The following is a 20876-nucleotide window of genomic DNA, read 5'->3' as shown; positions in this document are numbered from 1 at the left end:
CCGCGCCTTTGTTTGTCGTGCGAGTAAGTGTCACCTCCTGGTGTGGGAATGCGGGTTTAGAGTACGATTGAAGGAATAGATTTACACCACTAAGTGCAAGAAGCACGTAAATCATAAATAGTCGCTTAACTGGTAGGGTAGTATAGTATAGAAGTATGACATAGTTTACTATTGTTGTGTGATGACAGTCAAAGTTAGCACCGGTATGTTATGTGCGCAGAAGGTAGATAAGCTGCCTGTTTTGCTGTGTGCGCGTCTTTTGTTGGCTGTGCTTCACTCATGCTGCTGCCGGGTCGAGCGCTCGGTATGAGCAGAATAAAAGTATGCTATGCTGCTACTCACCCTCTCGTGGTTTAGACAGCAATTGGCGACGAGCTGTACGTACGATCCACCATCTCCGGAAAGAATTCTCACGGCAGTACAGTAACAATTTCGAGGGATATGGCAACACGCATTGCTCAAGTAGGTTCCCTGTAGTCTTTTGATGAGTCTACTAGTGACTGACAGCGTATGAAGAAAAAGTTCAGTCCTATTTGAATGTCAACCGCATTGAGGATGACAACAAGGTCGACGCCGTCGTTAGTATTATCGGTCCAAAAACATACGCACTTTTGAAGTCTCTCACAAGCCCGGACGCTCTTTGTAAAAAGAAGTTTAAAGAGATACTGCAGTTACTGCGGGAGCACTACACCCCGAAGCCTTCTGTCATTGGTGAACGAGCGAAATTCCACAGACGTACTCAGCTAGACGGCGAAAGCATTCAGGATTTTGCTGCAGCGTTACGGAAGCTTGCTGAAACTTGTAATTTAGGCGCATTTTTGGACGAGTCCCTGAGGGACAGGTTTGTTTGTTGGGCTACAGCGTGTGGAAATTCAAAAGGTCTTATTTACGAAAGACAAGAACCTAACATTTCAGAAGGCAATTGATAAGGCGCAAGCATTAGAAAGCGCGGCCCGTAATGCCACAGCTACGCATGCCAAAGAAGATAGTACGGAAGGACTGCTTAAGATGAAAGAATCTAATCTAACGGTGTTCAAGGTGCGCATCCACCAAGCACGCATCGCAAGCGTGCCCGTTCTTATCGGCAGTCTGTTTCCATTGTAAGAAGACAGGCCATATCTCACGAGCTTGTAGGTTGAGAACGAGTACTAGCCCACCATAGCTTCTAGTACGCTTGTATTAATGACAAAGTAGCTTCAAGTGTCACTTAGAAGGAGCCTTTACTGTTCACTTGGAGGCAAAAGCAACGTGGGAATCTGTGAATGGAGATGACATGGGAATCTTCACTGTTGACTGACTGACATGACGCGCGTAAATCTACATGTCTGCTGCGATGTGTGTTGTGTCGTCCTTTGTTTGTTTCCCGGTACGTTTTTTTTAAATCGCTTTCAACGTATAAATCTACATACTCCTCGTTGTCATTATTGATGAAATCTTTTGTTCAGTGCTAACATACTGATCCAGGATATTCTGTGACGAGCAACAAGAAGTTCTGTTCCAGGAAGCACCTGGAACAGAAGAACCTCAAGGAACGGGACACAGACACCCATGCACAAGCAAGAGTGACAAACGAGGCTTCATCTTCAGAAAACAGTGAGTTCTATGTAGCCGTGTGACGTCTCCTGCGGATATAATTAAATGTTGCAACATGCGTTCTAATTTTTGAAAGCGAGTTTTCAAAACCACAATGAAGCCTTACTACATGTACCCTTGAAAGGAAAGCTATCAGGATTGGGTTTCTTTGTGTGAATATATAAGGGAAAAAAACTGCATCAACATTAAGGTGTGCATGCTAACGTGTTCTCTGGTGTTCTAGTTTTTCATAACTCTGCGTAAAAAACGTCCGCATAACCGACAGAAAAGAACCTTGATTATCTGAAAAGAATTTGAAGAACTGTCCACATAGGGCAAGGCAGGTGGTATTGTCTCGGCAACATCACCTTCATGGAAGATTTTAACGACTCTCGTGTAGATGTTTGCAAAGCTGTCTTCCCCAATAGCCACCAGTCTCAGTGTTCTTGTATTCCTAATTAGTACTACGCAATCCACGGTACCTCTCTAAGCACACACGGTCGCCAGCTCATGAAAATATTTGTAAAAAAAAATGCATTACGAGCTAAACACTAGACAACAGACATGACATGTGATTATGGAACCAGCGGATGAGGTGGATGGTAACATCTCATTACGGCCAAAGTCTCATTACGGCCAAAAGTCTCATTACGGCCGAAAATCCTTTAATCCCCAAGTGTCTTGTTACGGCCAAATCTCATTACGGCCGAAGGTAGTCTCATTTCGGCCGAAGATGTTTCATCACGGCCAAAAAGAAAAAAGAAGCATCCACCATATTAGCTCTGTATATATTTCATGCTTCCCAAAGTGTGTCCGAGGCGGTGTGCCCCCACGGCTTGTGTCACACACAATGCTTCATGCACACAATATTACGACAGTGTTTCATGCATCCCTCACGAATAATGTTTTTATTGTCATACTGTGTCACATGATATTTGTATGTGTTACGCCATTTTGTCTCAGTATTTGAGCAACATCCTACTCGTTGGTTCTGTGAGGAAACTGAGTCTGTGTGTTCTGAAAAGTTACTCCACAAGGGAGCCCACTGGGAGCTCCAGGAGCCACATGACCTATGACCATGATCTTTTCACCCACTTGCTGCCTTCTACAATTTACGTCCACCTGAAATTTAAAAAAAAGTATATAAGATGCTGAACAAAACGACATATGCTCTTGTTTGATGATGACCACCAAACATATGCTGTCAGGCAGGCTTTTTTTTATATATATTTAAAACATATTCAAGAATTATGGACAACAATGACAATTATGTCATAACTGAAATTTAAAAAAAGTATAGAAGGTGCTGAACAAAACGACATATGTTCTTGTTTGATGATGACCGCAAGACATATGCTGTCAAGAAGACTTTTTTTTATATATTTAAAACATATTCAAGAATTATGGACAACAATGACAATTATGTCATAATGATGCAGCTGCATAGCCAGGAAAATATTTCAGGATGTGTTTTATGAGGCTTTACATGGGGTGGAGGAGTCCCCCTCGTCAGTGCTTTATCCAGACCCCCCCTACACCCCCAAATGTTCAGTGACACCCCCATAACTTTTTTGACTGTGCACCCCCTACAGGGGGGCCCTTGCAATTCCGGCTTCAGACACGTCTGTAATGATATGTTGAGCTGTAATGACGCAACTATAGTGATGACCTCCATCCCCAATTTTTTCCAACACCCCTCTCGTGCTTGGGATTCTGGATAAACCACTGCCCCTGGTTCATTTTCGTGGGGCACTACATTAGTGCTTATGCCACTGCGCTGATGTCACAATGTTATAAGCGTGTGTCACTCTGGGCATTCGGAATTCCTCTAAGCTACAATATGTAAATTCAGAATCAGTATATCCGAACAACATGTTACATAAATTACATTTAAGAACGAGTATACGATATATTTTTCCCCTGAAAGTCAACTATTATTGAATTTGTTTTTCATTAGACAAAGATATGAAATTGTGCTTGAAATTTTCTTCATTAGAAGGTCTTTTTTCCCCGAGGCTTTTGATACGGTTTTTAAAGAGAGGATTAGAGATTCATAAGCTTTGTGGAATCGATTCCCTGGATTCCTAATCACAACCGTTGTTCTTTTTCCTTCTTATTCTTTTACTGAGCTGTGAGATCGTGACAAAACTTACTTTGCTGAATTTTCGTAACGAAACTACGAGGTCGGTACAGACGTCGTTTTTGCGGCCGAGTTCTATGGCCAGGAGGACTTGCTGTCGAAGAGAGAGTGCAATTTCGAGACTAATTACCTAAAATTGAGAATCCTGAAACACGCGTTACAGCATTCATCTCTGAGTTTCGATATTCAAATGAGTCAAAACCGCAGGGACCTGGGAGTAACCTGACCCGAGCGGGGAGTAAAAAGTCGAGAGAAAAAGTTTGATCCGCTTATGCTGGGAGTAACCTGAAAGAATTTGCGGTGGTCCCTCCGTCTCGGGGTTACTCTTCGACAAGCATCATGTTTCTTTCTTAAGAAACAATCTCTACAGGGTACCCCTCTCTGGCATGTCCTCTGTCCTGACTGGGAACCCTCGAAGACGGCCTCTCTGAAGACCCCCGAAGACAGGCCCTCTGGGGGGACAAACAGTGAGTCGATTAACTTTAATTGATACGCATATTTGTTTGAGCCTGGAGCAACCGTTCACTTCTGGAGCCAATTTTCTCTTTCTCACAGTTTACGTGGGACGATGACAGCCAACAGTTTACTCCTCATGAAGGAAGAGGCGAGAGATCCTTGTGTCCTTGAGTGATCAAGATCCAGCCCCTCGGATTCACAACCTGAAGCGATGCAGCTCTCACCAGAGTTCAGTGGTCAGATCGTGAAAGTGAAATCGGAGCCACCTGATTTTGCCTGCCTGCCAGAAGAGGGCCAGGTACAGCAACATCAGTGCAACGAGCCTTCACCAGGAGGCGATGCTGATGGTAAAATCCTCGTATAAACTATACGTTGAAGGTAGTAAGATATTGTAGACATGTCACTCAGACCACTGGCCACGATGGCTCAGTTGCTAGCGTGTTCAGTTACTGGTCCCAAGTTTGCGGGTTCAAACCCGGGTGAGGACACCAGCAAATTGATGGCGGAGTACAAGTTGCTCCGACACCCATACAGCCATCGATCCATGAGGAACGTGCAACAAGGGCAAGGGGTTTCTCATGGATCTAGGGGTCAGTGGCCTCTTGGGGAAGGTCAGTCTACTTGAATGTGGTCTTGACCCCGTTACGCGTTGTTGGTGCATTGGCAGGACGGTGCTGTTCCAGAGACACTGTTGGCCCTTTCGTTAAAACTGGCACATGCGGAAAATACCAGAGAAAAAATGGCGATCAGGTACGCCGCACTGGTGGATGGCTGTACGCCGAAATAAATCTTGCAAAATGAAACATTAACAAATACGTGCTTAAAAATTCACCTTTAACGATCAGTTTTTTTAAGTAAACCACTTAAAAATACACACCCTCAAAATAAACGCCGTGAAAATAAATGCTGCTTAGGCGTAAGAAGGTACTGCTCCGTATGATAGTTTATGGGTTACACAATGTTCTTTCTGGCAGAACTTGCTATTATGATGTTCCTTACTCACGTTTGTATACTGTTACCAATTAGATTTCTTCGCCTAACAACTTCGGGTTTCAAAACATCCATAAAGGGATGAGGACGATGCACGTATGAACACAGGGCACTCACTCTCAGTGGCGTCGGAACTATTTTTCCACTGGCGGAGCGAAAAAACATGCTACCCTAAACATCATCATCATCACCACCACCAGTGGTGGTGGTGGTGGTGGTCTACGTGGTGGGACTAGAATGAACATTCTAGTCCCACCATAGCTCATGCTTGCGTTATACAGGGTTGCTGCACGAACTGTAAACGTGCACCTAACAAATGAGATGCGCATATTTGTACAGTAAATCTAAAATAACATTGCAGAAGTATCGTAATTAAATAGCGCTTGGTGGTGGGTTAGTTGGCATAAGTTCAGTGCGTCCGGCTTTTTTTTACTTCTGCGCAGTGCCTAGACCTCTTCGGGGACCTCTTGTTAGAAGTTCGGGGACTTGTCCCCGGGAATCGCCGTCGCGGCGTCTACGTGTGCCGGGACTGGAAGCGAATATCGTCTGATCCGCGAGCCTTCTGCGAATAAACCAGACTTTCCTGGTCCGGTCTGGAGCTCAGTAAGAATGTTTCTGTTTGACACCCAGCGTTTTGACTGGGTGTCACGCTGTCGTTTTAACTCCAGGGCTACTCAATAAGAAAAGCCGGATAAATGAAAACAGCGGGTAATTTTGGACATCGGTACGGTGGAAAGCGAGGAGCCACCAATCGGGTTAACAGTTACAATATTTTACTATGACGGGTGAACATATACATAAGACGAGAAACAAGCTGCGATACATATCTCTTTCCAGATGTGTGGCCTTCTCCGATGTCTATGGAATTTAATAATCCTGTAACGCTGCTGCAGTTGAGGACTTGATGGTGCTCCCTCGACGTTGCCACTGCCGACACATGAACACAACACCGGTGCGACGTTTCGTTTCAGTTCATCGCACTTGTCCTACTACAGGTCTTATACGCTAGCTCGAAATGGGCACCCTGGCCACAACCGACTGAAATCTGTGGCTGCGCCTCGCAAATCGCCATTATAACAACCCTCTGTCTTCAACGGGGCGGTTTCTTTTTATCCTTATTTCCCCCAGACGTCTGGTGTCTTGCGTGCCTTTCGCGATTCTCGTTTGCGCCTCTGTCCCCCCCCCCCCCTCGACCACCACCACCAAAAACCGTGGATTGAGTCTGGTAACGCTCGCGCCCCCCGTTACACACTTTCCGACTGTTTTATTGCACTTCGAAACTTCGACAGTCGACTTTGTAGCAGCAACATTTCCGAGGTCAACTCCAGAACCCTGTAAACCTGACACCATTGGCATGTAGTTCTCAAACGGTCTTCGCACACAGTGACAGCCGCCAAACGAACCGCCAAAAGAACACATGCACGGGTTATTCCGTTAGACCATAGAAGATTACGACGCTGGGCTGACACTGGGGGAGCTGTGCTCCCCCTGTTCCGGCGCCCTTAATCACTCTTGACCCTTGAGCCAGCCAAGGTGTGGACCAGGCTAACAAGCTTCGGGAGGATGGCGGGAGGAGTATAACCATGGCACTGTTATGGACAGATTGCGCGGCAACGGTCATTCACGCTGGATGCTATTATGACATCTGCTACACGGAGCGGAATTTAAAGTGGTGGCAATGTGAATTGAAGCCAGGAGACAACGCTTCGAATCCGAATCTCTACGGCTGCCCCAGCAGTTTTGTAGGGATTGCACCAGTGATGGCCAGTAGTTAACTACATGTAATTAAACTACTAGTTAGACTACCTGATTGTAGTTCAAAAGTAGTTACCAACTATTTGCAGAAATGTGGTGGTAACTACTAGTTAAACTACTATTTTGAGTTGTTAACTACAGTAGTTAGGTTACTGAAGGTGCTAACTACTTCCGATTTTGTCTGCAACTTAGTTTATCGCGTAGGCACAGAAAGAATCCCGCCGCAAGCTTTGTATTCTATTTGACGATCGTAGCAATGGCTTGAGCCAAGGTTTATCATTGCTTGTGATTCATATTTAGGTGTCCAAGAACACTACGAGGGATTGGTGTTGATGGACAACGTTATGTAGTTATAGAGGTAGTTAAACTACATTGCAGTAGTTAAAAAAGTAATACTATTTTTTAACTACTAACTACTCCCCTCAAACTACTGCAATGTACTACCCTGTTTTAACTACTAGTTTTAACTACTCCCCTGAAAAGTAGTTGAACTACTAGTTAAACTACTCCATCGCGAAGTAGTTAGTAGTTATAGTTAAACTACTGTAGAAGTAGTTAGTGGCCATCACTGGATTGCACACATGCTCGTTTGATACGGTTGGCATAAGTAGGATTCAGGGCCTTTATAGAGAATTTCAGCTGCAAAGTAAAAAAAAAACATCATTTCATCCGAAGACCCCAGCACCTACTCGGTAACGAGCGACGATTTGTCACCGAGAAGCACACTCAGGACATCGCTCCAAAATGCTCGTTTCCCCATCCAGCGGACCATCTCAAGGAAAGAAATGTTAAGAAAGCATGCACACACACAGAAAAAAAGGATAGACAGAGAGAGATAAAGCTGGCCAAGATGCACGACGGAAAAAATTTGCCAGCTGCCAAAGTAGACGGCATCGCGTCTCTAAGTTGGCAACACTGACCACGGGTCACAGACAGACAGACAACCTACTTCCAGTGGAGCGAGATCCTCGTGCACAGTTCTTACCCGGGGTAGTCCCAAGCACGATGAGCACCCTACCTTCCGCGGCGGATGTAGAGCCGTCAGCTGTCCACCAATCAGGGACGGTGGATTTTAAAAGGTTTATTTCGAAGGTGTTTATTCTTCAAAGTTGTCGTAGTTTATTTAAGCAGGGTGGATTTTCTTATTATTTATATTGAAGAGTTTATTTTGCAAGTAGGGTTATTTTTGAGTGTTTTATTCTTACATGATGTATTTCGATGTCGTCCCAGTGGATAAGCCGCAGAGCGCCTGCAAGCAAAAAAAAAAAAAAGTAAGAATAAAAAATGTGTGTAAGCTGTGGCTAATACGCTGAGATTACGGTACATTTTGCAAATCCTTCTGTGAAGTGTTGTGGAACAGGTGGCAATGAACAGAAGTCTTTTGACCATATTAGGACCAAAAAGTTTTGCATTTCGTGCAGCAAAACATAAGGAAAACAGACACAGCTACCATTTACGATATTGTTCCTGCGGATAAAACAGGTTTATTCGCTTCCTTTTGAGCTTTCAGTGCTACGGTGAGAGAAAAATCAATTTATAGTGCCGTGCCTGTAATGGCATTTTTCGTGCCTAAATGAGGATTTTGAACCTAACATAATTTTTTTTTCAAAGAGTGATATTAAACGGTAGGAACAACTTATTTATTTACACATGGTAAACAAGACTTTCGTGCACGAGACTGCACTTCTTCAGGTTACAAAAATGTAAACATGGTACAGGCACATATATACAGTTGAAGGGGGAGTTCTGGCATGAGAGGGTAACAGGTTGATGGAAAGGATGCAAACAAACAGATAAAAATCACAAGAACATAAATACAAAAGCAGGTGTATCAGAAGCGAAACAACGCGAGCCCAAGGGCTTATACACAGGAAACGAGAACACTTGTTGGTGACGTTCGAGGAATTAAGGATAAAAAGGGGGGGTTATGGCGACGGAATGAGGACACGGGTGCGGAGTACAAAGGTGACCAGTGGACCGTGAGAAAGTGAAGACGGAGGTGGTCTCAGGATAGGTCTCAGGATGTCTATCCTGAGACCACCTCCGTCTTCACTTTCTCACGGTCCACTGGTCACCTTTGTACTCCGCACCCGTGTCCTCATTCCGTCGCCATAACCCCCCCTTTTTATCCTTAATTCCTCGAACGTCACCAACAAGTGTTCTCGTTTCCTGTGTATAAGCCCTTGGGCTCGCGTTGTTTCGCTTCTGATACACCTGCTTTTGTATTTATGTTCTTGTGATTTTTATCTGTTTGTTTGCATCCTTTCCATCAACCTGTTACCCTCTCATGCCAGAACTCCCCCTTCAACTGTATATATGTGCCTGTACCATGTTTACATTTTTGTAACCTGAAGAAGTGCAGTCTCGTGCACGAAAGTCTTGTTTACCATGTGTAAATAAATAAGTTGTTCCTACCGTTTAATATCACTCTTTGATTTACTCACCACCGGCAACTTGACATCGCCTATTTTTTCTGCCTTCGTATAATTTTTTTTTCTAAAAATCCGGGCTCTACTCATTATCGTAGTTGTCTTTATAAAGGTACAACTTTATTATTAATATTATTGTTATAATAGTAGTATGACAGATGCTTGTAAGGCAGCGCTCACACAGGCCAGCTCAGAGCTAGCGACAGTGAGTGGGGACCATCAACTTGAGTTAGTGGAGATCGGTCAGTGAGCAAAAACTTCAAAAGTTGGTTGTGCCAATCGACCAATCCGCAAGAGGAGCATTGCCACGTGACTCCCATTGGTGCGATGTGATTTCGTTTGTGCCAAACTATCGGGCATGGGTTCAACTCCTGCACATATAGCTGAGAGATCATTTCATTTTTTCTTCTGCTAAAGCCAAAGAAACATATCTGTATGCATTTATTGCATTACCTTAAAGGGGTACTAAAATGCAGGGGTACTAAAATGCAGGGGCTAGTTCGACTAGGAGCGAAAGCTGCACATGTGAGCGTCGCTTAGGAAGATGTCATACATCTGGTTATCTCACCCCATATAGTCAGAGTATTTCTGGTTTTGTCGACCGACGTTTTTGAATGCAATGTGCACGGACAGGTTACAACGGAGTGTGATTAGCTTCATTATGGAGATAAACCGTCGCATGAGATTTGCAATATGACTTACTTATTCCGTTTTTTTTTTGTTTTTTTTTACTGCAGGAGTGACATCTGGTACGTGTCACATTAAAGAAGAACGTCGAGAGGAATCTTCCAATGAACATCCAATCATAGAAGTGAAGACAGAGCCTTACAATGTTGCAATCATAACAGAGCTGGACCAGATGGGACGCAACTGTGATTCAATACCTGAAGGTAAATACAAAGTGCTCAAGGGCATTTATAAACCCAGGCCATGACACATGGGCAGTCTTCAATAACCATTGAAACCAACAGTCATTCAACTTGTGTGTAGTGCCGCCAAGTGTAACCAGTCAGCCATTGAGATTCAGTTAGATGCGATGCTCTTTGAAAAGTCCATGTGTTGGTGGCGCTGCGCATGATCCCAATGGCCATTGGCTACAATGGTGATTGAAGACTGCCTATATGACAGGAATATTAGTCAACACCAAACTGCATTGCCGTCATACAGACAAAAAGCAGGGATGCAACAGAAACACCTTCAGTTTTCTGCTCATTGCACACGAGCTGAGCCCATTTATTGTTACGTTGATTACTTATTACGTTCATTAATTATTACAGTTATGATCTTTGAGATAACGGTACCTCCAATATTAAGATCAAGTTGCTGATTCCTGTCATCTCACCCGTTGGAGCACATGTTAACGTGACATCAATATAATGATAGTCGTGAAAGTGTCTGTCTGCATATATCGATCAGAGTTCTCCCGATGGATAGTAAAACCAAGACCTACTAAATTGATAGTTGAGGAGCCCGCCCGCTTAGGGCACTGCTCACCGGCACGCGAGATCTGCATCACGATTGGAAGATGAAAATTTGAATTCTTAACGTGCAGAAGCGTACGAACGACTACCGTAGCAGACGACAGCAATAGCTCCTATGAAAACACGTAGATTGAAGATGATACTCAAGTTCAGAATGAAACATCTGTGGAATATCCACAGCTTGTACAGAAATACGAAGTTAAGCTGATGTACAAAGTATTGTAGAAGTTGAGGAAGCAATAACTTTGACGATGAGCTGCGCTACCGCTACCTTCCAAAAACGCGGCGCTTGGAAGGGGTGCATATGACGTGGTCGTTATAATCTAGTAGGTCGTCAGTAAAACACATCGGGACATTATCGGCTGGTGTTAGATGGAGCTCGATAGAAGTACAGGCGGATGCTCCCTCTCCACATTGTTCTATCCCCCTTAAGCTTTGTGTTACGTTTTTTTTTTTTTTCTTGTTCGCTTTGTGCTACAATGGCGTCTGTGGTTCCCGGGTGTGGAAAAGAAGGAAAGGAAAAGAAGGCGGATCGACCTGAAGTTGCACGTACTCTGAGGACTTCCCAAACTTGAGTTGGCAGACGGTTACGTGTCGCCGCCGAAACGCGCGTCAATGGAATGTCCGCGGTTGAGGTGCGTCCTTCTGGACGATGCAGTTCAGACTGTGAGAATGATGATGTCTATGGCATTGGATGACGAGTACTGGAGGAAGTCATCAGTCTCAAAGGATGCGTGGGATGGAGAGCCTTACATTGAATCACCGGGTATGTTGTCCTTGGGAAAAAGCTTTCCGCTCAAATGCAGCTTTAGAACTGGGCAAAATGCTTTAGCACTCTTAACAAAGGCGCGCATGTTCTACTTTTTCGTTGACAGTGTCCTACCTGTGCCGTTCTTCGTTGATGTGATCCGAACTGGCGATTTTGCACAAAGCTTGTTTTGGACGACAGCTATCAGATTTCGTGTACCAGTCAGTATCGTAATCAAATGGGGTAAACTTTTAAGCTCTCAAAGATGCCCTTCCCTGAGGAAAATTGGCAGAGTTGGCTGTGCATACACGGCAATGCTTTATCCAACTTCGCATTACGGCAATTTTTGCAGAATTTCACCGCATATGTTGCGTTTCTAACTGCGAAAGGTAACCATGCATGTGACTGAAGGAATCAAGTGTGATACCTAAAACGCACCGACGCAGGATCCACATCGCGCGCGCAATCGAGATTAGGCAGACATTGTGATCGGTCTCAGGTGTGGACAAAGTGAGTCTCGGTGACAGAGATCAACAACGCACACACTTGTCTACCGTTCGCGAACATGATTACACACACACTTGAAGGAGGGTTGGTGCAGAGGCTTCCTTTCACCCTCTCCTTCTCGCTATTCGCACTGCCGCTTCTGGGTTTGCAAGATGGCGGCGATGACACTAAGAAAACAACGTCGACCAACGCTGAAACAGATGAAATAGCATTTGTATTAAGGGGAAATTACTTCTTCAGAAATCTATGGGTGTTTCTTGTTCGCACAAGACAAGTGAACGCTCTAAACTACCATCATAAGTTTGGTGTTGTTGAGTTTTGATAAATTAAAGTTTGGTGCGAATCGAAAGTGTGCTGCCATCTGGATAGAGTGTCGTGCACTAAAATACTCGCTAATTCGGGCTCGATACAAATCAACGGATAGTCCTGGAATTATTCAAAATGTGTCATTGACAACGGTATAATACAAGGAGAACACGCCAGTACTTCTGTTTTGACGATATTTTATGCCGTTTCTGCGCGCTGTGCGAACAAACGTTCTGTAATGTCTTACGCAGAAGTCATTCTCCCTTAATGTGAATTTTTCGGCTGCAAATGAACATCATGATCACAAACGTCAAGTGCTGATGGTACGGCATGCTCAGCGGACTGCCCCAATCTAGAATGTGTGCGACGGTGCGCTCTGGGTATAAAATGATGTGAGCTTAAACTACTGCCAGGACACCTTGTAATTCTCAAAATCAGCTTAAACTCTTAATGCTGTAGCTGAACGCACTAATACGAATACCGCTGTCAAAGGGCCGTCTTCAATGACCATCGAGATTGATGACCATTGAAGATGCAGGTAGGCCCCCCTAGCATGTAATGTGTCAACCTACCAGAAAACATTGGATCCAACACTCATTGAGAAGTTGACGCATCACCCGCTTGATGGCGTCACACGCATTTTCGATGGACTTTGGCCTCAGTGGAGATTGCCCGTGTGACACTGTAATAAGATTAGACAGATTAGATTAGACATAAATTTCAATAAAAAATTGCACTGTATGCATTAATTTCGGTACGCCGAGTGGGGAACCAAGTACCTTCTTAATCCCAACGTATCTCTAACACGTGGGGAGATCCTGGACGACGGGAAGATAGCCAAGGTTGTTCCAGTTCCTAAAACAGGTTGCAAACTAAACATTGCAAATTGCCGGCCGATATCCCTTCTGAGCACACGTAGTAAGGAATTAGAACATGTCGTATATAAGCATATTTCCAAATATCTGTAAGGTAAGAATTTGTTCTCTACCTGTCAACATGGCTTTCGCCACTGCCTAAGCGCAGTGACACAGCTTGTGAACACAACCCATGATCTTGCTAAAGTTGTAGACGCTCGTTGACAAGTTGGCGTTACTTTTATTTGATAGAGTCTCTCACAGGATTACTATTAAAGTTGAAGGAAATTATAAGAGACGAACTTTATACTTGGTTTTCCAATTACCTTTACAGTAGAAAACAATTTGTCCACGCGAATAACGCCGGCTCGTCCTTCGTAACAGTTACACCCGGTGTTCCCCCAGGGCTCGGTCCTGGGTCCTTTGTGTTTTTTAATTTTCATAAATGATGTTAGCGTGGGTATCGATATTAAAGTGAACTTTTTTTTGCCGATCACTGTGTATTCTATAGAGAGATCAATGGCGGTGATGACTATGCAAGTTTAAATAATTGTTTGCAGAGAATATCAGACTGTTGTGAGACTAAGCAGTTACCTCTTAACATAAAGAAGTGTGTGGTCATGAGTGCCACTCGCAAAAGGAGACCGCTCACCTTCGATTTTTGTATTAACTCAACGAATCTCTCGAGGGTCTCCGAATACAAATACCTGGGCGTTTCTCTTACATCAGACTTGCTCTGGAATATGCACATCCAATACATAACGAAGAAGGATGGCAATAAATTATGGTTTCTTAAACGTCATTTTCGTGAATGCACAGCTCATACTGCGTTAACAGCTATCAGAACATTAGTCCGTCTTATTTTGGAATATAGTGATAATTTCTGGGACCCTTACACCAATGCGAATATATCCGACTTCTTGAATCCGTTCAAAGGAGAGCGTTACGTTTTATTTTCAAGTCGTACTGTTGTCACACCTCAGTTACTCCTCTTTACGCACGGTGTGACTTAATGCCGCTGGGAGAGCTAGAAAGACCCATCGGCTGCAGTTCCTTTTTTTTTTTCAATTACTCAGTGGTCAACTTCGAATTCATCATCAGTACTACATCACTCTGCATGTACCTAGGTCAACACGGCTAAGCCATCAGAGCACACTCAAAGCATTCCGGTGCAGGACTGACTGCTTTCAACACTCGTTCTTTCCTCGAACTGTCGAAGAACGAAATGAGTCTGAGTTCTACGCGTCTGAGTTCTTCGGGCAAAGAGGACGATGTCAGTGTGGCTGGTTTAGCAAGCAGCCATCACTGGTGTTGTGTCAACAAAGAATGTCCCACCGTCTGCTCTTCGTTGGACCCCATTCATTCTCAGGGGCATTCGCGAAGCATTTCTATATTTCGGGTGTTGTTGAATTTACCGAATACTTTGAGCTTCCTACATTTGTGTATTCTCTCTGTCACCTTTCTGCAGAATGTAACACCTCGGCCATCTCTTTACATAGAGCAGAAATTTTTGTGCCAGCTTCTATGGAATGCCACGTACTGCAAAGGAAAAAAACAAAAACAAATATAGTGAACAAAATTAGGTATTTTTCAAAACGTTCAAGGGGTTAACTTTTAAATCGTGATTTCGGGCACAAGCGGGCACAGGGCAGGTTGAGTGGACCAACCTAGTTGCAAGCCGTACTTAACGTCTAACAGATTCTGAAACACCCACGTGGGTGAAAATATCCACCCTCTAATTTTAATATGCAATTCAGCCGAAACTACTGCGAGAGTGGCGAAAAAGAGAACTTACGTTCTATGTGCACACCAGTAACGAAATATGAACGATTGTTTCCAGTCTACTCGAAACGGTTGAGCTAGTACATCGTTGGCTAGTTTTCACTGGAATGGCTTAGCTGTGTCAAATGCGCATAATGGCCCGGAAGCCCTTCCTGCACATTCGGGGTCACATGATGGCGGAGATATAACTGTGCATATTTAAGCATAACCTAATTATACGACACTGAAACAAAAATTAACAAAAATATTCATACAGGAAAAGAAACAAAATGCTGTGACTGTTTCGAATTGAGCTTAGATTGTTCGGTGCGATAGTCCTACACTTCACTCCTTGGCAAATACCGGAGTGGTGTGAGTTGCTTTGAGCTCGTGGCCTCAGTCATACACAATGGGGATTATTTATGGAGTCGGAACGTGAACGGCCTGACAAAGCTTTGTGAATGTGGTGCCATCTAGTTTTTCATAGACCGAGAATCAGAGATGCTCCTTGTCTGGTATGCCGTCGTAATGTCCGATTTGTGAAATTTCAGACGCAAGAGGGAACACTGATACGCTCCATATTCAGGACAAGCCTAAAGGCACTTGTGATCAAGAATACTCTAGTTGCGCTTCTTCAGGTGCACAGTTCAGCACAACAACAGTTGAACTGCAGCCCGACGGCACTGCACTATTCACTATGAATGACCAACCCGCTGAGCGACATCGAGACCAGAGCAAGCCACGTGCACTCGCATGCATGTCGAATGCCAGCCTCGAATGCCACATGTTTGCAGAGTGTCACAATGAGTCTGAAAAGTGTTCCACTCCTCCTCCGACGGATATACAGATGGGAGAGAAGGGTTCTGGGTGCAACATCTATCCCTCTTCATTCTCGTGGTCACGAAGTGACGACAACCATGTGGCGAAGCATACTGAGAAGAGGCCATACAAGTGCGATGTCTGCCCTGCGGAGTTCAGTCAGGGCGGGCACCAACGGCAGCACAAGCGAGCCCACACGGGCGAGAAGCCATACAAGTGCGATGTCTGCCCTGCAGAGTTCAGTCAGGGCGGGCACCTACGGCAGCACAAGCGAGCACACACGGGAGAAAAGCCACACAAGTGCGATGTCTGCCCTGCGGAATTCAGTAAGGGCGCGAACCTACGGCAGCACAAGCGAGCACACACGGGAGAGAAGCCATACAAGTGCGATGTCTGCCCTGCGGAGTTCAGTCAGGGCGGGCACCTACGGCGGCACAAGCGAGCACACACGGGAGAGAAGCCATACAAGTGCGATATCTGCCCTGCGGAGTTCAGTCAGGGCGGGCACCTACGGCGGCACAAGCGAGCACACACGGGAGAGAAGCCATACAAGTGCGATGTCTGCCCTGCAGAGTTCAGTCAGGGCGGGCACCTACGGCAGCACAAGCGAGCACACACGGGAGAAAAGCCACACAAGTGCGATGTCTGCCCTGCGGAATTCAGTAAGGGCGCGAACCTACGGCAGCACAAGCGAGCACACACGGGAGAGAAGCCATACAAGTGCGATGTCTGCTCTGCGGAGTTCAGTTGGGGCGGAAACCTACGGCAGCACAAGCGAGCACACACGGGAGAGAAGCCATACAAGTGCGATGTCTGCCCTGCGGAGTTCAGTCATAGCGGGAACCTACGGCGGCACAAGCGAGCACACACGGGAGAGAAGCCATACAAGTGCGATGTCTGCCCTGCGGAGTTTAGTCAGGGCGCGCACCTACGGCGGCACAAGCGAGCACACACGGGAGAGAAGCCATACAAGTGCGATGTCTGCCCTGCGGAGTTCAGTCAGGGCGGGCACGTACGGCAGCACAAGCGAGCACACACGGGAGAGAAGCCATAGAAGTGCGATGTCTGCCCTGCGGAGTTCAGTCAGGGCGTGCACCTACGGCAGCACAAGCGAGCACACACGGCAGATAAGCCATACAAGTGCGATGTCTGCCCTGCGGAGTTCAGTCAGGGCGTGCACCTACGGCAGCAGAAGCGAACACACACTGAAGAGAAGCCATACAAGTGTGATGTCTGCCCTGCGGAGTTCAGTTGGGGCGGAAACCTACGGCGGCATAAGAGAGCACACACGGGCGAGAAGCCATACAAGTGCCACCTCTGCCACGCAGAGTTCAGCCGCAGCGGGCCCCTACAGCAGCACAAGCGGACACACACGGGGGAGAAGCCATACAAGTGTGACGTTTGCCACGCAAAGTTTAGTTACAACGGGAATCTACAGCAGCACAAGCGGACACACACGGCTGAGCAGCCATAAAATTGCAACCTCTGTCCTGCAGTGTTCATCCACAACCCAAACTTGCGGTGTGAAACATGTGCAGTCCCTGTCGTGTAGAATATCACAAGCAGACAGCCTGCAGTGAGAAACCACAAAGGAGCGTTCTCTGTTCTGCAAAGCTGAGGCACAGCACAAACCTGCAGTGAAACAAGAAGACCTACATGGATGTGAAGCCATACAAGTGCAACCTCTGTGCTGTAGAGCACGAACGCACAAAGTTAGAGAAGCCGCTGCTAGAGCTAGTTCAGCCAGAGCATGAACCTGTGACCTAACATGCAGCCACGACACACTTGGGATGGTGACCATACAAGTGCTTAGAGGCCGCGTACACTTTAAAGTGCACCAGTCCTGGGCTGTCGCATGTCCTTGATGCAGACATCTGAAGGAGCACATGCTAATGCACAGATAGGCGAACGCTATTCCGATGCGATCTGTATTCCGCCGTAGTTTACTTGTGTTTCACATTTATGAAACTCTCACTCACAAACAGGCAGAGGGTAAAAAGAGGTGGTGACACATGTGAAACGTAAACAAACAAACAACAAAGTGACAGCCATACAATGGCTCTGAACTGCTAACCAGTGTTTACTTCCATGAAAAGCATGCATTGCATTGCTTCCGTTTTGCCTCTGTGTTCCTTTCTTTATTCCTTTCCTCTGTTTATGATGAATGCTTCGTTTACGCCCTGCATCTCCTCACCTGATGACATAAACGAATAAGTCAACCCAAAGAAATAAAAGAATATTTCTACAAGACGTCACGACTTGTAAGATTAATTCCTTTGTGAAGCATATGTGTTACGAGCATCTGTTGTGGAACGCGTTGCAATTTGTTAACAGTTTCTGAATGAAATCTCAGGAGAAATCACCAAGAGATTATTGTGTATAGTATGAGAGAGTAAGGGCTGTGACGTCAGTCTCGAGAACTTTTTTTTTGTTTGTGCCGAAAGGGGGACCGGAGATTGCAACGACTAGAAGTGCAGCTCCCATCAACCTTAGTAATAACGTGAGAAGAAAAACGATGGCCTCGTTCCGTCATATGCGGTGAAAGTAATGAAACATGCACGCATCTGTGCACTTAACCTGGTCAAAACATGCAGTAAAAATGTGTCATATATGCGGTAAAAACTCGAGCTGTATATGAAGCTTTTTAACTGGATACCTTGGGGTTGCAGTGAAAGGCCACTATAGCGGGATATTTAAAAAAATAATAATAATAGGAGGCCGTGTTTGGATGATATGAACTGTTGAAGGAAGTGTTTGCCGCCAGGTACCGTTGAGTACTGTCAAAAATGACCTCCCTACGTCGCCCGTTGTGAGAGGAGCATACACGAAGACTGAAAGTAAGGTGCGCCTGCACAACCCTCGGTAGGGTGGCGTCAGGAACCGAAGCAAACAGATCGCCGACCGACCTTTGCGAGCCCCTCGTGTACACCTTTCACCATATCCAAGGATTCGACAGGCAGGAGGCCTCCCGTTTCAAGCCTCCGGGTGGCTCGTGCAAGGAAGACTAAGTGCGTTTTCACTAACTGTATCTCCACAGCTAGCACCGGCTTTTCAAAGAGCGCTTGTGCTTCTCCGACAGCGCCGCTGTCCTCGGAACAAAACGTGTTCACCACGTCTTTCGGGGTGTCGAAGTGAGCGGCGTAGAGATCTACTGCCTCCAGCCAGGTTCCCCTTCTTGTGACGCAATAGGTTCAGGGAGCAGGGGAACGTCTGGCATCATTGCTCGGTATGTTTCCCTTTGACTTCACAAAAACTTTCTTCCCGACTGACACCTTCTTTGGCCTCCTAACTTTGCTGCACAAGGTTTGCATAGAAAACTTTCGTGGTGTCACCAGCCTTTATCATGTACGCAGCTGCACCTGCATAAAATATCCTGAAGTTCTCTCTCCGCCCCCCATCTGGCGAGAGTACCTTGAGAGCATCGTTTACGAATCTGGCTACGGTGCCGTGGTTTGTTTTCTCGAGTGTTCAACTCGCAAGCAGACAAGGCCTCTGGACCTTCGATTATCGTCAAGTTTTCCAACAACCAGATGCGCTACATAGCGACCGCAGGCGTCCGTCGTCTCATCCGCAGCAGGCCACATTGGGCCGTTCCCAACGGAAGACCTTGTTTCATTCACGGCTTTCTCGTACAAACGAGGCAGGTATTTCTTTCGGAGAGTTGATTCTGCCGGTATCTTCGTGCGAGTATACTTCTCGAGGCATTTTCTTAACATCGGATTTTCGAGTTTGCACCACGGAATATATTAGATGCGACAAAGTCTTCAGAAAGGTCTTCCGCACAAAATTCGTCAAACTCTCAAGGCGCGAGCTCGCAGGGTAGGAATGTAGAGGTTGTTGAAGTTCTGCTCCCCTTCGCTTTTTCAGAAATGTGAGACCTCACATGCTGGTCCAACTGGAACTTCCTCTCATCACTGACCTATAAGAGACAGAAAAAAAAAAGAAAAATAACGGAAGAATCGGGTCAGGAAACATAACCAGCCGTGACAATGAATTTCTGTGAAGCAAATAAAAACTAAAGAACGACATTGATGTTGTGTCGTTAATAAGCGTCCTTGCGCGTACATTGTGTCGCAAAGCAGGCCCCACTTACGCTTATTTGCTCGAAAGATTCTCGTTCGTAATCCTCCCTAATGCATGAAAGCCCATGCCTTGTATACGTTAAGGGAGGAAACTTAAGTGTTGCTCGTCTATATAGTTGAATGTTCCATGCTCTCTTACCTTCTTCTCGCACATCCTGCGGAGTAATGCCCTTCCGTAGGTGCACAAATCTGGATTCTCTGTCGTCCATGTCTTGTAGAGGCCTGAAATTGAAGGCTTAGGTCTTGGCATCGTAAGGAAACGACGTAAAAGCGACGGACGAACGATAGGCGCCAAGAGAACGCGCCATACTCTCTGTTGCAGACAGAGAGGGCACAGTCTGCATTCAGCGCAATCAGAGTGGTGTGGACGCAGCAGGGACGGAATCTCAAGAAGACGACACGATGCCAAGTGTCTAATCGGCAGATTGCAATGCGAAATGTGGTTCAGATTGATACGTCATATGTGACGAGCAGGGGAAATATGCAGCAACGTATGAAATATGCACTTACATGCACTTAAAAGATACCGCAAATCGTTTGGGACAAGACTCAAGTTTGCTTTAATGTCACCACCAGTGTAAACCATGTTCAGGAAAGAATATGTAGAGCTGGGCACGGGTGCGAGAATACTCGAGGGTACCCGCAGTTACCCGCATATCGTCACGAATTGCGGGTAGGGATTCGCGACCGCTGCGGGTAAAATGTGGGTGTACTCGCAATGCGCGACCGCGGGATGACCCCAACTAAGTGATCCCTCTCTGTTACACGCGAGCTCAGCAGTGCCCTATGTTGTTGGCCATATAAATCCATTAGCCACACAGCAGCAGACAATTAGAGTTCGATTATTAATGCAGACATAAATGGCTCTCCCGTGAATTGCAGTTTGTTGTTGTGGTGTTTCGGTCCCAGCACGGAACCTTTAATGGAAAAGTGGTAAGATGTGTTAAATTTTTAGCTGACTTCGGAAAACTATACC

At 45.7% G+C, this 20876-nt stretch overlaps 1 protein-coding gene across 8 annotated transcripts; it reads left to right on the top strand.

Moving 5' to 3' along the window:
* The first annotated feature begins 107 nt into the window (after positions 1-107).
* Positions 108-18068, top strand: LOC135374614 (zinc finger protein 501-like). 8 transcript variants are annotated; one of them, XM_064607574.1, is made up of 6 exons: positions 375-462; positions 1502-1593; positions 4083-4179; positions 4311-4515; positions 10080-10232; positions 15551-18068. In XM_064607574.1, exons 4-6 carry the CDS (start codon positions 4380-4382, stop codon positions 16870-16872), a joined length of 1611 nt encoding a protein of 536 aa, XP_064463644.1. In that variant the 5' UTR covers positions 375-462; positions 1502-1593; positions 4083-4179; positions 4311-4379; the 3' UTR covers positions 16873-18068. The 8 variants fall into 8 exon arrangements, with proteins under 8 accessions (XP_064463645.1, XP_064463639.1, XP_064463644.1 ...); XM_064607570.1 differs by having other exon boundaries at positions 4288-4515; XM_064607571.1 differs by having other exon boundaries at positions 4268-4515.
* The last annotated feature ends 2808 nt before the right edge of the window (positions 18069-20876 follow it).

This window comes from Ornithodoros turicata, unplaced genomic scaffold, assembly GCF_037126465.1.
Source record: "Ornithodoros turicata isolate Travis unplaced genomic scaffold, ASM3712646v1 Chromosome86, whole genome shotgun sequence".
NCBI classification, from domain to species: domain Eukaryota; kingdom Metazoa; phylum Arthropoda; class Arachnida; order Ixodida; family Argasidae; genus Ornithodoros; species Ornithodoros turicata.
This window is presented reverse-complemented; position numbering and strand designations above follow the sequence as displayed.

Coding starts and splice junctions, on each gene's coding strand:
- LOC135374614 (XM_064607569.1), top strand. CDS start 324: ATGCTATGCTGCTACTCACCCTCTCGTGGTTTAGACAGCAATTGGCGA. Junction 463..10,079: donor TGGCAACACGCATTGCTCAA/GTAGGTTCCCTG, acceptor TTTTTACTGCAG/GAGTGACATCTGGTACGTGT. Junction 10,233..15,550: donor CTGTGATTCAATACCTGAAG/GTAAATACAAAG, acceptor GTGAAATTTCAG/ACGCAAGAGGGAACACTGAT.